The sequence below is a fragment of the Cyclospora cayetanensis genome, unplaced genomic scaffold, assembly GCF_002999335.1.
Source record: "Cyclospora cayetanensis isolate NF1_C8 unplaced genomic scaffold, CcayRef3 CcayRef3_contig_343, whole genome shotgun sequence".
Classification (NCBI taxonomy): Eukaryota; Apicomplexa; class Conoidasida; order Eucoccidiorida; family Eimeriidae; genus Cyclospora; species Cyclospora cayetanensis.
In genome coordinates this window covers 845-15,034 of record NW_020312307.1, presented here as the reverse complement: position 1 = coordinate 15,034, position 14,190 = coordinate 845, and the positions used below count along the sequence as shown (strand labels likewise).

Genomic DNA, 14,190 nt, shown 5'->3' with positions numbered 1-14,190 from the left:
CTGCTGCTGCTTCTGCTGCTGTATTCTTGGTGCCTCTGCTGCTGCAATCCCACCGCTTCATGGGCTGCTGCTTCTTCTGCTGCATTTCTGCTCTTGCTACTGCTGCTGCTCTATGTGCTGCTGCTTCTTCTGCTGCATTTCTACCGCTTCATGTGCTGCTGCTGCAATCCCACCGCTTCATGGGCTGCTGCTTCTTCTGCTGCATTTCTACCGCTCTATGTGCTGCTGCTTCTTCTGCTGCATTTCTACCGCTTTATGTGCTGCTGCTGCTCTATGTGCTGCTGCGGTATTCCTTCTGCTGCCTCCCTACTTTCTTTTTCTCTCTCTCTATCTCGCGCTCTCTATCTATCTCTTTCTCTGTCTGTCTGTCTCTCTGCATCAGCGCAGATAAGCCATGCCGTTCGAAACTTTTTCGGCAGCAACGTGTGCAGACTCCGTTTGACTGTGCAGCCGCTGCTTTTTTGTTTTGCGCTGCAGTCGAGCGGCGATTTGCTGGATGTGGCTCTGCTGCTTATGGCCCCTCCAGTGCTTCGCTGCGTTTCCAGGTGTCTCAGCAGAAGGCTGCTGCTGCAGCAGCACACGTCGGCTGCATTTTATTCGGTAGGGGAAGACGTGGCAGCGCGATACTTCTTAGGCCTTGCGCTTTTAGGTGAGTCATAGTAGCGAGGAAGCCTACTTGTTGTTTCACGTGGAGCTTGCCTCGGCTGCTCTCACAAGTGCTTTTCTTATTCCTTGCGAAACTTGCTTGAAGGCTGTAGAGCCGACCCTCCCTCTCCCTCTCCCCCTTCCCCCACCCCTGCAGCTGTGTGCTGCGTCGCGCTGCTTTTCTCAGGCTTATCAGCGCCTTATGTTGGGCTTATGAAGTTTCTGCTAGAATCACCCCCCACGCCAGCAGCGCTAGCAGCTGGCGTTCTCCCCCCTGCCGTCCCCCCAGCCCAACCCCTACAGCAGCAGCAGCAGCAGCAGCAGCAGCAGCAGCAGGTGGGAAGGCTAGATTTTTCAGCAGCGAGTGCTGCTGCGACGACTGCGCCTTCCCAGGTCGCTCTTATAGGGGCGCCTTCGGCAGTTACTTGGCCTCGAGAGCTGAAAAGCAGCGTCTTCGATGAGGCTTATGAGCAAGACACACCTATGGCGAGTGCACCACTTTCTCAGCCCTATCGGTCTGCTGGCTTGGTAGCAGGAGCAGCAGCAGGAGCAGCAGCAGCAGCAACAGCAGGTTGTGGACTGAATGTCGGCTTCCCACCAGCCCGTTCATCGAGAAACAACACAGGCGCTATTTTGCAGGGAGATATTACAACTGCAGGAGGTTCAATCTTTGGTTCAGGTGCTGCGGGAGCTGCCGCTCCCGCTGGGGTTCCAGGAGGATCTGCAAGAGGCAACAACAGCAGCAGCAACAGCAGCAGCAACAGCAGCAACAACAGTAAGCATTGCAGCATGAGTGGTGGCGGGTATGTCCGATCTAAGCGATCACTCTCGAGCAGTGACATGCCTCCTTCATGGCGCCAACGAAGCGGGAGTCTCAGCGAGTCGCAGCAGCTCCAGCCTTCTCATCATTATCAGTATCATCATCAGCAGCAGCAGTCTCATCATCACCAGTCTCACCAGCAGCAGCAGCAACGCCGCCATCTCGCCATTCCACTTTCGCGCGTCTTGCAGCATCTCACTGAAGGAGGCAACTCCTTCCAAACTAGCCGCGTATCCGCACTGATACAAGACTGTTTGCGGCAGCAGCTGTCGGAGGACGGCGCCCTTCTGGCAGCTGCTGCAACGGGAGCCGCTGCAGCAGGCAATAGCTCCCTAGGCTCCTTCCCAGCAGCTGCAGCACAAGGCTTCCGAGGAGTCTTCATTGGATACGAGGCATCGCTGCTGGCAGTCTGCTCGGCGACTTCCTTCCTCAGTGCGTATCTTCCACCACTCGCAGGGCATGCTTGGTCTGGCTTGCTGGCGAGTCTCACCACCTTTTTTGCGGCGGATCCGCAGCAGCAGCAGCAGCAGCGCTTAGCCTCCCTGGCAAAAGCCATCCTCAAGCAACAGGATCAGCTGCAGCAGCAAGCCGTTCCACCGAGGGGTTGTCTGCAGCAGACGCTGCAGCTCCTAAGACGGTGCACTCAAACCCTCAGCGCAGCGGCTGCTGCCGCAGTGGGACCAGCGCCAACAGATCTGCCAGACGGCAGTCGAGAGCCTTCCCCCGCAGCCTCTTCTTCTTCCCTCCTACCAGCTCCGGAGGCTGCAGCGGCGGCAGACACAAGCTCCCCAGCAACGACAGCAACACGGGGAGGCACTGCTGCCCCCTTGGCTGCGTGCGCCCTCTTCTGTTCAAAACTCCGCGTGGCGCTCCTCTCTGTAGACAGTGAGGACGTCTGCCGCCGCCTTTTGATTGCCGCCAACAACGAGCTGCTGCTCTGCAGGCTGGTAAGATTTGAACCCACGTCAGACCCTCTCGCCCGCCTGACAATTCGCCTTGCTGCTCCTGGGTGGGCGGTCGGTGGCTGTCTCTTCAGCTGGTTAACGGCTGGTGGCAGCCGACGCATATACATATATGTATTGGAAGACACCTGTGGCAGGGGAGAAACAGAGCCTGTGACGTACATATATTTACATGTGTATGTGTGTTAATGTATGTGTATATGTATGTGTGTTAATGTATGTGTGTTAATGTATGTATGTGTATGTATGTGTGTATACACATATATGAACACATATGTGAGCATCTATGTATGAACATGTATGTATAGATCTACATGCATATATATGTACATATATACAAATGCTCATATATATATGTGTGTGTGTATGTATGTATGTGGGCCTGCAGTTGCTGCTTTGCTTGCCAGACACCAGCTGCGGCAGTCTCATTCATTGCAGACTTTTGCAGCACCAGCTGCAGAAGGCAGCGATCATGCGAGATGCTCTCACTGTCTCGGCGTTGAAGCGGAGGCACAAGCAGCTCGCAGCGTCGAGCAAGTCATCAGCAGTCGCTTCTTCAGGTTTGTTTTTACCTTCGAAGTCAGCGTTCCTGCGAGAGTGTGCGCTGCTGCCTCCACGATCACTGCAGAAGTATCCGCTGCTGGTTGTCTGTGCGCGGTGTAACAGATTCGCGGAGGGATTCTAGTCAGCAAGTGCAGCAGCAGCAAGAGGCGCAGAATGGAAGGAAGTGCGACGTGAATGAAGATCCTGCGGTTGCTGTCTCGCCTTTCCAACGAGGGTTCCTCTGTACGGCTACCATGGATATTGACTTCCTGCAGCTCTTCGAGAAAAAAGAAACAGTTCGGCTTGCATACCTGCCGGTGGGTTAGACACACAGAGACACAGACACAGAGAGACAGAGACAACACAGAGAGACATACACAGAGAGACAGAGACACATACACAGACATAGAGAGACAGACACAGACACAGAGACACACAGGGATACACAGACACACACGTATATATATATATATATGTATATATATATATATACACCACCTTCCTCGCCGAGTGGCGATTTTTCGCGATCACGCTGTTTAGTGTAGTCATGAAAGGCGCGCACCCTATTTTCCCCCCCCCTTTATCTCCCCCCCTTGGCGTAGCTAGCTAGCTAGCCGTTCAGGATGCCGTGGGCAGCTACCTTTTTGAAATGCTACAGAAATTGCGCAGTTTTTTAAAGCGCATACCGCACTCTGCTGTCTAGCGAAGGAGGCATGTCGCTAGCTCGCCGTTTGTGTGTGGGTAGTATCTACCCACGATATCCGGCCTGGAGCCTGCTGCTGGGGTGTTTGCACTTTTAAATGCCGATGGTTGGACAGCTAGCTGGGTGTGGCGAATGTGTTACATCGAGAGGGTGAAAATGTGCGCTGCTTTTGCATGCAGGGAAGGCTTGCCAGTCCTCTGCTCCTGGATGCTTCGCGGCACCTCTTTGCTGCAGCCGACTGGGCTCCTCCGTTTCCGCTGTATTCGCTGCTTTTGCTGCGGGTAACTGCGACAGCGGCTAGATTTAGATCCTTGGTGAAGGTGATATATGTCGGGAGTTTGTGCGTGGGGATGTGCTGCTGCGTGAGGATCGGGGAGAGGGCGGGGGGGGTGAGGTGCCTGCAGCTGCTGCTTTTCTGCTGTCTCCTCTGGTCTGCTTGTGCGATTTGCAGGAAGCGGCAGCTCGCCGCCTCCTAGGCTTCCCCCGAGCGATCACTGCCATTGAAAATTTAAAGGGGTATGTCAGAAAATCTGCTAACGCTAATGCTGCTTTAAGCGCGGTCTGCTTTTTCTGGATGTTTTTCTTACGACCGTGTGAGAGACCCTCTAAAACAAGAAGGAAGCGTATCCAATGCTGCCTCCGAGACGTGAGCTGCTGTTGCGGGTGCTGTTGCTGTTGCTGCTGCTGCTTGCGCTGCTGTCTTTACCAGGCTGGCCGCAGATCGGTACGCAGCTCAAGAGTCGTCCTCGAGGGAGGTGAGGCGTGCTTCATAAAATACAACGCACACACTTCTTCTGTACCTGTCGCAGAGAGGGCTGCAGTCAGCAGCCCGCATGCAGCATCACGACTTATAGGCACGCTACACAAACTGAATTAGAGAGAAAGGAAAGCATGTCTGATGGATGGAGCTCTCTACAGTATGCAGCTCCTGTAAGACGCCGGATATCTCGCTGCATAAATAATGCATCTATATAAATATGCATTATTTATGTCCTGCTGCAGGCTGCCGTTTTCTTCACCGCCGCAGAGAGCGCATTGAGCTTTCTGCGTCACTCCGCTTAACAAGCGGCATTTTTAGCAAGGCTGCTGAGAGTTTGTTCTTGAGCTGTCTGCCTAGACAGCACCGAGGGATAGATGCTCTTTATGTCTGGGCGTGTGCGGGGGCATCTCCTGCTGCTGCAGCAAGACGCAGCAGCAGCGACCACCAAGGGATCCCTAGCCGTCCCTAGATGGTTTGACCTCTGTGAGTCATTTTAGTGGGTGGCAAAGCTGCAGCACCAGTGCGTTTGCTGCAGTTCGCAGCAGGTGCTGTGCAGTGTCGGGATGTACATTTGTACCAACGCAGAACGAGAACTTGCTGATTCTTGCTCTCTCATGGCGCGTTAGTACACCTATCTGCACTCGGCTTACACCGGACGAAGCACCAGGCAATGACAGCAGGCCTAAACGGCTCTAGATTTAGAGCTTTACTAAAGAGCACGGTGCTGCCGCGTGCAGGGAACTGACGCTTTCTTGTCACTGATACGACGATGATAGGTAGATACATGCGAAAGAATGGGTGCATGCGCCTCTGCACTGTAAACTAAAGGAGCACCCCTCAAAAACCTTCTCTAGATGTACGTATATCTGCCCGCGTGGGTGGACCGTGCTGACGCCGTGTCGTCTTTGTAGTGTGTAATTTGTTGCGCCTCCTTCTCCATAACACAAGCTTCGCGCTTTTTCCCTCTTGGCTTGAACTACCGTTCGAGCCTTCGCAGGAGTGCTGGTGGATTGCAAAGTTCGGCAAAAAAGGAACATTCGCCTTCGAAAAGGGGGCTGCTAAGCCCTCATTTTCTGCTCGCATGCATGTCACTGCTGCTGCTGCTTTACGTGTGTTGGCCACCGATTTGGGGATGCGCGGACGCGTCGCGTTCTCTGACGTTGTCTGGTGAGGCCTTCTCGAGGCGACCAGCTCTTTTAAAAGTCATGTCTGTCTGCAGGAAGCCATCAAAAAATCCGCAATGTTGGCCACTTATGGCAGCCTCGTGGGGTCTGCTTCTGCGGAGACTTCTCTCTGCAGAATTTCCATGGCCTTACGCGGGCTGCCCTGTATACTCCGATCAGTGTATGATCCTCAAAGGGTCGCGCCACTTCCAATGGATATAGTTGATCTCCCTCTCCATCCAGTCTGTCATCGCCCCGGCTGCGGGGTGGAGGCAGTGCAAGTTCTCTCGCAGCTGGTAGAAGTCACTGAACCCGAGGAGCTGCGGAAAGCAACGCCGCGCGCGCAGGTTTGCACAGAACACACCTGAAGGCAAACGTCCTCTCTCGAGCACGCAAAAAGACTCAGGTGTGGCCCCTCTCCTGAGTTCAGAAGCAGTGGGAATAATGCCATCAGGAGACGCTTTAGGGGGCCTTTTCAACACGCCGAAGTACACCGCAACTCTCTCACTACATATATATTTATGTATATATATGTATACTTATATGTATACTTATATGTACATATATATATATATATATATATATATATATATACGTATATGGATATGCGGGCCACCAGCTGTCTTTCCACCCCGCATGATGGTGCTGCCCTATTGCCAGTGTGCTCGTCTCTGCGTGTGTGTATTGCCTAGGCACATGTCTCCTCAAGTCTGTCTTTAAGCGTGAAATGCGGTAAAAAATAAAACCTCGCTAAACTTCGTATCCGAGGAATGCCTCGTGTCCAGCTGGCTCTGTCTGCGTGTGGTGACGCCCCTGCTGTTTTGCCTGCATGCCTTTCCCTTGATCGGAATCCCCCACCCCATCTACTAACAAGTTCGCTCGCGGCTGCACCCTCTGCAGACAGACTCGTCTGGACGGACGGCGACGCGCTTACTGTGGAGCAGACGAAGGGCCTCGAGAACACCCACTTCAGAGCTACTGCAGTTAAATTAGGCTGCTCAAACCGGCGCGCTAAATTAAAGTACTCCCGCACTGCCTTCGCAGCCATCGATCCCCTGCCACAAGAGCAGAAGCAGCCACAAACGGCCAGCAAGCACGCACATAGATACACATACAGACAGACACATACACATACACACAGAAAGACAGACAGACAGACAGACAAACAGACACACACACACACACACACACACACACACACACACACACACACACACATACACACATACACACACACACAGATGCGGAATCCAGCTACAAGCCAGACTTTCTGGTGGCAGGGCGAAAGGAGGGAAGAGGGTAATCTGCAGGGGTTAGCCATGGTGCGTTCGCTGAGCGTGAGAGCCAAGAGGCACAAGACATAAAGAAGGAGGGGCCGCAACGGCAAGGAAGGCGAAGGAATGTACAGTAGAGCGTATGTAGAATCAGTTAGTCTCCGCAAGGAGTGGCCAACTGCTGCAGCTGTGGCGCCTCCGACAGAGCGGCAGCACCCAAACGGTGTTGCGTGCGCGTGGGGGAGAGTCTTACCTCAGTCTGCTCATGTAGGAAGGAAATCGGAGTAAACGGCCTGCCGTGGGAAATTCGAGCCACTCCAAATACTTTCCCGTCAACAAGCCTCCAGCTAGGGCCCCGTAGGCTACAAGCGAGACGCCTGAGCGGCACGCACTCGAGCACCCCAGAAGTTTTCGAGTTCAGATTCTACAGTGGCCATCTGCAAGCCGTGCATGGCGCGAGGCTGTCAGTACATCCTGAGGCTTTTGGCGTTTGGGGTCGCTACGACGCAGCCTGTTTGCCTAGAGCGAAGAGGCGCTCGAACAAGCGCATTGTTTCTACTTCCAGGAAAGCGGCGGACTGCTAACGGCTTGGGATTCAGAGGGTAGCCTTTTCTGCCTGCCTGCGTTCTGCGGGCGCACTGCCTCCACGAACTGCTTCTCCACATCGTTCCTAAAAAGCAGGCTATAGTGAACCTGGCAACTAGCTGGGGGAGGCAGTCCTCTGCCCTTGGCCAGCTGGCAGAATTTCAGAAGGCCATATGGCGTTTCGTTGCTCAGCCCCCACGCTCGAATCTGCACGCAGCTCCTCGAGGGCACACGCTTTGTCTCTGTCGTTGCTGTTCAGACTGAGTATGAATGCATGTGTTTTCTTAGTGGAGTGGCTGGCGGCAGAGTTGGTTGCTGGCGCGAACTGCCTGAAGCCGCATGGGATTCGTTCTACGAAGGCTGCACCAAGGGGGCATTCAGTGGCGGGAAAGGAATAATCCCGAGCGGCCTCGTAGTCTGCCGGATTGAACGAAGGGAAACGGGGGCAGTGGAGGGGTTGCCTTGCCTTTCCGTCTCTTAGGAGAGCTTCGATGGCGTCTAACTGCTCCTCCATGGAGCAGTGTCTCGCCTCCGTGTCTGTCGCGAGGGCTTTCTGAAGGCTCCAAAACATGTGGCAGTATCAGAAGCGGCACAGACGCGCGGCGTAGTTGCACGCCTCTAGGGGTAGCTAAGGAAGCAGAGGGGCACTGCTGAAGAAAGCGCGAACCGAAGGCGTGGCAGCGCTTCGCCCGTGTATACAAGTGCTGTATTTTAACGGAGGAGTCGCTCGCATGCAGAGGCCTCGAAATTTTCTAAAACTCTGCGAGCACGCTCCTCAGGGATTTCCACCTTACGGGGATATCAAAAAGCACATCTGCAGCGTCTCCCGTCTCGTGCAGAGGGACGTAGCGTTGCGGCCAGTGCAGCTGCAGCAAGTCGATGTAGGAGGAGCCCAAGCGTTGCAGGCTGCCCTCCGTAGCTTGAAGGATCTGGCGTTTGGAGAGGCAGGTGCCCTGTATGCTGCACAGCCGCATCAGCAGCACACAGGCAGCTGCTGCTCCTGCTGCTGCCACGCGCGTTGCATGCGTGCATGCACCTAAGAAGCAGTCGCATTCTTGGTCGTGCCCCGAGACAGACGTGGAAGCAAGCTGCCGCTGCGGCTGGCAGCGCGTGGTGGCGCAGCAGCAGCAAGTGCTGCAGTTGCTGCTGCTGCCCCTGCTAGCGCAGCCGAATTTTTTCATACTCCGCATCGCAGGGTTTTCGATGCCGTGGAGGGGGGAGGGGGGGGAAAGGAACGTACTTAGACTTTTCTTCGGTTCTAAGCCAAGCGAGTCTCTCATCTGGTCCTGCAACCTTCGTCGCAATCACTAACTCCGCTCGCTTGGAGGCGCCTCTCTGCGCCAGCCAGCTCCCCACTATCTTCTCGGCCGTTCCGTACGTCTTGGGAGACGCGGGGAGAGGATACAGCTCGGCGGTGTCGATGAAATTCACACCCCATCCATCCACAGCGTAGGACAAGAGATCCTCAGGAGTGTTGTAGTTGCCCTCCCCCGCTGGGGGCCCCCGAGGGGCCCCCATGAACATCGTTCCCAGACCCACCTCAGACACGTAGAGATCCGTCTGGCCCAGCTGTCTGTACGATAGCGTCCAGGGAGGCGTCCTTGTCGGCTGCGGAACGCGCGGAAGGCGCCCCTTCGGCAGGCACAACTTAGGCGATGCGCAGCCAGTGGTATAAGGCAAGCCTACATGCGCGTACTGGCGGTGATAGGCCTCTTCAGGAGACATCGAGGGGCCCTCTGGTCTCGGGATGAGCGGCGGGGGAGGCAGCTCCTCATCCTTTTTGTCCTTCCCTCTTACAGAGGGCGTTTCGGGGAGGAGTTGCCCTCCTGGATCGCCCTCGAAGGTGCCCAGCTGCCGCTGGGCTAGACTGCGGGAGCCGTTACTCTCAGCCTGAGCTTGCGCATGCAACGGACTCGCTGGAGGGGCCTCCGCCGCCTCGGAAGTCGGCGCATCGCCTGCTTCTTGTGTGCAGCCTCGGCTCTCTGAAAGGACCTGCTGCACCCACGGGAAATCCCTCGGGCTTAGCGTGCGGGAGAAGTTTTGCCTCCCCGCCAACACCCCGAACGGTGCTTCCGAAATGAATCGCCACTGCTCTTCCCCCTCCGGACTCCGACGCATGCCTAAGATCGCCAAGCAAAAACAGTCCGTCTAGCGCATGCACCAGGGCGAGAGTCACGTGCAGCGGCAGCGGCAGCGGCAGACACAGGCGCTCGGGGAGACGAGAGAGTTAGGGTGCTCGACTTGCAGGCTACATATGCATGCGCTTGGCGCGTCTGTCGATACGGCCTGCGTGCGGGGATGCTGTGACGGTGTGCAACAAGCCACGCCGTGGGAAGGCCAGAGAACGCAAAGAGGCCGCAAAAAGCTCCATCGGAGGTGCAGAGCTCATCAAGTAACACGGCGGAGCGGTGGGTAGTAGCGGGAGCGACTCGAAGGACTATAACGCGTTTCGGAGGCAAAAAAGCCCAATCGCACATCAGGAGCGCAGCTGCATCACCCACCGGATATCATTTCTTCAGCAAGCGTAGCTTGACGCGCAATGCCGTCGTCAACCTCCCTATCCGGGGGCCTAGTCTCCTTCAGATAGTACCGCCGAGATTCCTCCGTCTCGAGTCGATAGGCTGGCGTCACGCCCTCTTCCTCGAGCTCCGCATCGCCACTGCGTCGCTGAGGAGCCCAGAGACGCGGACTGCCAGCAGCCGTTCAGGAACAGAGCATGCAGCTTAGGATGGATCCCGACAAATCCCTTTCCCGCTTTCCCCCTACGACGCCCCCCAGACACCCACTTCGAAGCCTGAGAAAGAAATACCATTTTATAAGGGTTGTACTTCTTGTAGGACCACGAGTACTTCCTCTTGGGATCGAAGTAGCTCTCCACATAATCGTAGCCGGCTTCCTCCGTCGTGGCGTTTGCAGCTGCACGCATACCCGAGAATCGAACACTGCAGAAACGTGGAGCTAGCCTGGCGTTTCTCGTTTTTTCGCCCACGGCACCACCAGCGCGCTGCGTGCTCGCACGCCTCCCAGCTCCGCCGAGAAAGCGGCCCCCGAAGTACGCTTGGCAGTAGCTTTCCGTCCCTTCAGTCAGATTCTTCTGCGTCGCGGTTGGTCAGAAAATTGGAAGACATACGAATGAGCCCGTGGGAGACGACAAGCCGGCCCTTAGGGAGCCCTCGGCGGATGGGGATCCAGTCTTCATCTGGCACTGCCTCCGAGATGCCATACGCGGCCTTTTCCTCTGCAGGCGAGGGTAAAAGCACAAACCGCGCGCATGCATGCAGGGATTGCTTGCTCGCTTCCCGCTTGACAGACTCTGTGGCCCTTGCAGCGCTCCCCACAGACATCCCCCGCAGCTCAGGAAATCCGCGCATGCCTCCGCATGCGCCAAAAGCCGCAAAAGCACTCAGAAACGAGCGCATGAGAGCGACGCCACCACGCAGCGGCCTGCTCCAGTGTGGAGTACCCCTCTGCAGCCTCTTGAGCTCCTCGGGGTCGTCTGCCCACTGTGCTTTCAGGCGTTCAAACGTCTCAAGGTCGATGAACATAGGGCTTGAGTCGAGCGCCTAAGGGGCATACAGCACGGCAGCACAAACTCGTCTGCGGGGTTTGCGCACTCTCTCGACGGAAGCAAAACGCCTCTCTCACAGTCGCTGCTTTCTAACCTCCCGCGTTTCGCTCCCCCTCCGGAAGGCCCCCCAATACGGTAGCCCCCTTGGCTTTCCCAAGCTCGGCAGCGATTTCGCAGCTGCAGGATAGCATGACTCTCGACTCGTGCCACTCAGCCTCTCGCTCTGTGTGTGGCAGTCTCAGCAAGAGACCTGCTGCCAGCAGCTCCCGCTGCTGCTGCTGCTCTCCGTCTGCTCTGGCGGCTTGTCTGCTGCCGTAGCACCTGCAGAGCAGCTGGTGTATCGCTCTCGGCGCGATTCTGGCTGGCTGCCTGCGTTGGCTATTCAAGCCGCAGGTAGAAACGCGGACCGCTCTGCTCTTTTCCGTTCCCAACGCGCCTACTTGGCTAGCTCGCTAGCCAGACGCTCGTGGCAGCTCCTGCAGGCCATGCGTCTCCCAGACCTACCTGTCTATACAGAACGGTTTCGCCGTCAATGGTGATGCTCTTCACAGGCAGTTGATCCACAGTTTTGGCGTGAGGCGGAGGCAGGCCTTCCCTTGCGTTTCTTGCCTCCATGTCTTCTTCTTCTACAGGTATGCGATTCAAGAAAGACTCCCACCCCGGAGTGGCGCTCTGCTCGCGCCGTCGCTTGAGAGCCTTCAGCTTCGCTCGCTGAGACACCTGAGAAGCAGAGAGGGTTGGCGAGAGCCAGTCTCGACGTAGCGAATCGGTGTCGACATCTCCGCTTGTCTCTCTGGAAGCACCGATTTCCTGCTCTCCTGCCCTGCCTGCTGCTCTGGACGCCTTCCCCAACTCGGCTGTAGCGTCTGCTTCAGCTATAGCACTCGCTTCAGCTATAGCGTCCCCTTCAGCTGCATCCTCCTCCTCCGCTTCAGCTTTATCGTCCGCGTCGACTGCTGTCATTACACGGGATCGCACAAGGCCCTCCGCAATCGCCTCTTGCTCACCATCTGGCTCGCCGTCCAGATACTCATCAGCCTGTGCATTGCTGCCCTCCTGTGCTGCTGTCTCTGGATCTTCTGCGGCGTCTTCGTGCAGCTGCAGCAAGTCCTCTGCCGCACCAGAATAGAAATCTGCATGCATGCCAGCCCCAGCAGCTGTCACGAAGCCGCGATGCTGCACCTTCTCGTGTTGTCGCGGCAGCAGCAGCAGCGGGAGCTGAGCGGCTGCAGCAGCAGGGGGAGCAAGGTCTGCTGGATACTGCCGCAGCAGCGCAGTTGCATGCACACGCCCTGAGCGGTTTCTTCTATGGAGTTTCCAGTGCTGATGCTTCTGCTGCTGATGCTGAAAAGCTGCAGGCCATATACATGAAGAACGATGGAGGAAGCCGTCCACAGGCGGCTGCCCCCTCAAGGCAGCCGCTGAGCTCTGCTGCAGATCAGCATGAAGTAATGCGTAAAACACCAGCACCAGCATACGCCTATGTGCAACGAACGCACGCAGAAGTCTAACCAGCATTTCGGATGAAATTTGGCCCTAATGCTGCTGATCATTATCCTGCTGAATGACGATTATTAGGCTGCTGAATGACGATTATCATGCTGCTAAATGCTGATTATTAGGCTGCTGAATGACGATCATTAGGCTGCTGAATGCTGATCATTAGGCTGCTGAATGACGATCATTAGGCTGCTGAATGCTGATTATCATGCTGCTGAATGACGATTATTAGGCTGCTGAATGCTGATCATTAGGCTGCTGAATGACGATCATTAGGCTGCTGAATGACGATCATTAGGCTGTTGAATGCTGATTATTAGGCTGCTGAATGACGATCATTAGGCTGCTGAATGCTGATTATCATGCTGCTGAATGACGATCATTAGGCTGCTGCCTCTCTGTCTGTGCTCGCTTGCTCTCCCCTGTAGTACTGTCTCAATGCCTTGAAAGAGGAAGTATTGCGAGGGGAGGTCCTACGCCTTGGGTATCTCTACAACACTTTCCGCTATGCGTAGACAACTCATCGCTGAACGCTGATTTCTGACATTCAAGGAGGCCCCTTCCTTGCGCTTTAGGAGCTCTCTCCGTCTTTCGGAGTGGTCAACAGCTCACGGCTGTGCGCCTTCAACCGCCGTTCCCTTGCTTTCTCCAGTGGTTCTGTCTGCTTGCAATACCCTTCCGCATGGAGCTGTGCAGCCGGCTGGTGCTGTTGCCCGCGCTGATGGCGCTATAATTGCAGCAGCAGCTGCTGCAATTGCGTCGGCGATTGCAGCTGCGGATGCTGCAATTCAGCTGCAGCTCTGAGCTGGGGCGGTTCGTCCGCGATGGCTTTACGCCGAGGCGTTCAGTTTCCCAACACTGGCAGGCCTGGCAGCGAATGCTTCGTTTTTTTGAGCATAGGAAAAGCCCCTTACGCTGCAGTAGGAGCTTCAGGAGTTGGAGCTTGCATAGGGAAAGCGGATTTCTCGGAGTACACTGTGTGGGCACTTGCGTAGGCTTGCGGGCGTGGGAGCATGAGCGCCTGCCCCCCCTGCCCCCCACGGCGAGTCACTCTCTTGCCTTCTTCGCACGGTTCCCATGAATTCGTGATTATTTCTTGCGCTTTGAGCTTTTTGCATCGTCTGCTTTGCCCTTTCCCTCCCAGAGTCTCCGAAAAATCCTCCCCGTCGGCAGTGCCTGCCGGCGAGGACCTTCTCACCCCCCATCTCTGAGCACCCCAAGGCCCTATGGCTCCTGAGCCGCAAAAAGCTTGAGGGCAAGCTGTATTCTGATTTGATTTAGCAGTCTAAAAACGTCGGCTGCGCTCCTGCGGAATTCCAACAACGGCGTTTACCTGCGCCTCTCTCTCTCTTCAACACGCTACTCTAGCGCGAGACACACAACTGTCTCTGCGCTCTTCTGTCTGGCGGGCCTCTCCTGCGTGCATGCCCTCCAGCCCTCCGAGCAGTTAGGCAAAAAATTAAAAGCCTGTGTCGGAAATGAGACACCGGAAGGCTCAAGAAGGCTCTATGACGTGAGTTGCCAAGCAAAAGGCTTCCAGCTGCGCAGCCTGGGGTAAGGCCCCCTTCGACAGCTCCAGCAATTTTCGCAGCGTTCGGTGCCCCGGTGGCGCCATTCTTGGCAGCAGTTGAGGTGTATGTACAGTGCATCGAATAGCAGTAGATGCA

The 14,190-nt window shown here is 55.9% G+C and overlaps 2 protein-coding genes across 2 annotated transcripts; one reads left to right on the top strand and one right to left on the bottom strand.

The window, feature by feature from the left end:
• Nucleotides 1-477: 477 nt before the first annotated feature.
• LOC113146506 (protein bunched, class 2/F/G isoform-like) lies at nt 478-4,735 on the top strand (the record flags this gene model as incomplete). The annotated part of the gene is made up of 7 exons (XM_026334029.1): nt 478-649; nt 833-2,412; nt 2,816-2,987; nt 3,121-3,287; nt 4,125-4,189; nt 4,383-4,428; nt 4,676-4,735. Coding segments are annotated over 7 exons (2,262 nt in total), but the record flags the coding sequence as incomplete, so codon positions are not given.
• A 1,037-nt stretch (nt 4,736-5,772) lies between these two features.
• Nucleotides 5,773-12,166, bottom strand: LOC34621826. The gene is given in 14 exon segments (XM_026334028.1): nt 5,773-5,916; nt 6,531-6,651; nt 7,124-7,247; nt 7,491-7,662; nt 7,922-8,008; nt 8,250-8,415; nt 8,663-9,596; nt 9,599-9,664; nt 9,957-10,122; nt 10,265-10,371; nt 10,586-10,693; nt 10,919-11,018; nt 11,528-11,898; nt 12,031-12,166. Coding segments are annotated over 14 exon segments (2,802 nt in total).
• Between the last annotated feature and the right edge of the window lie 2,024 nt (nt 12,167-14,190).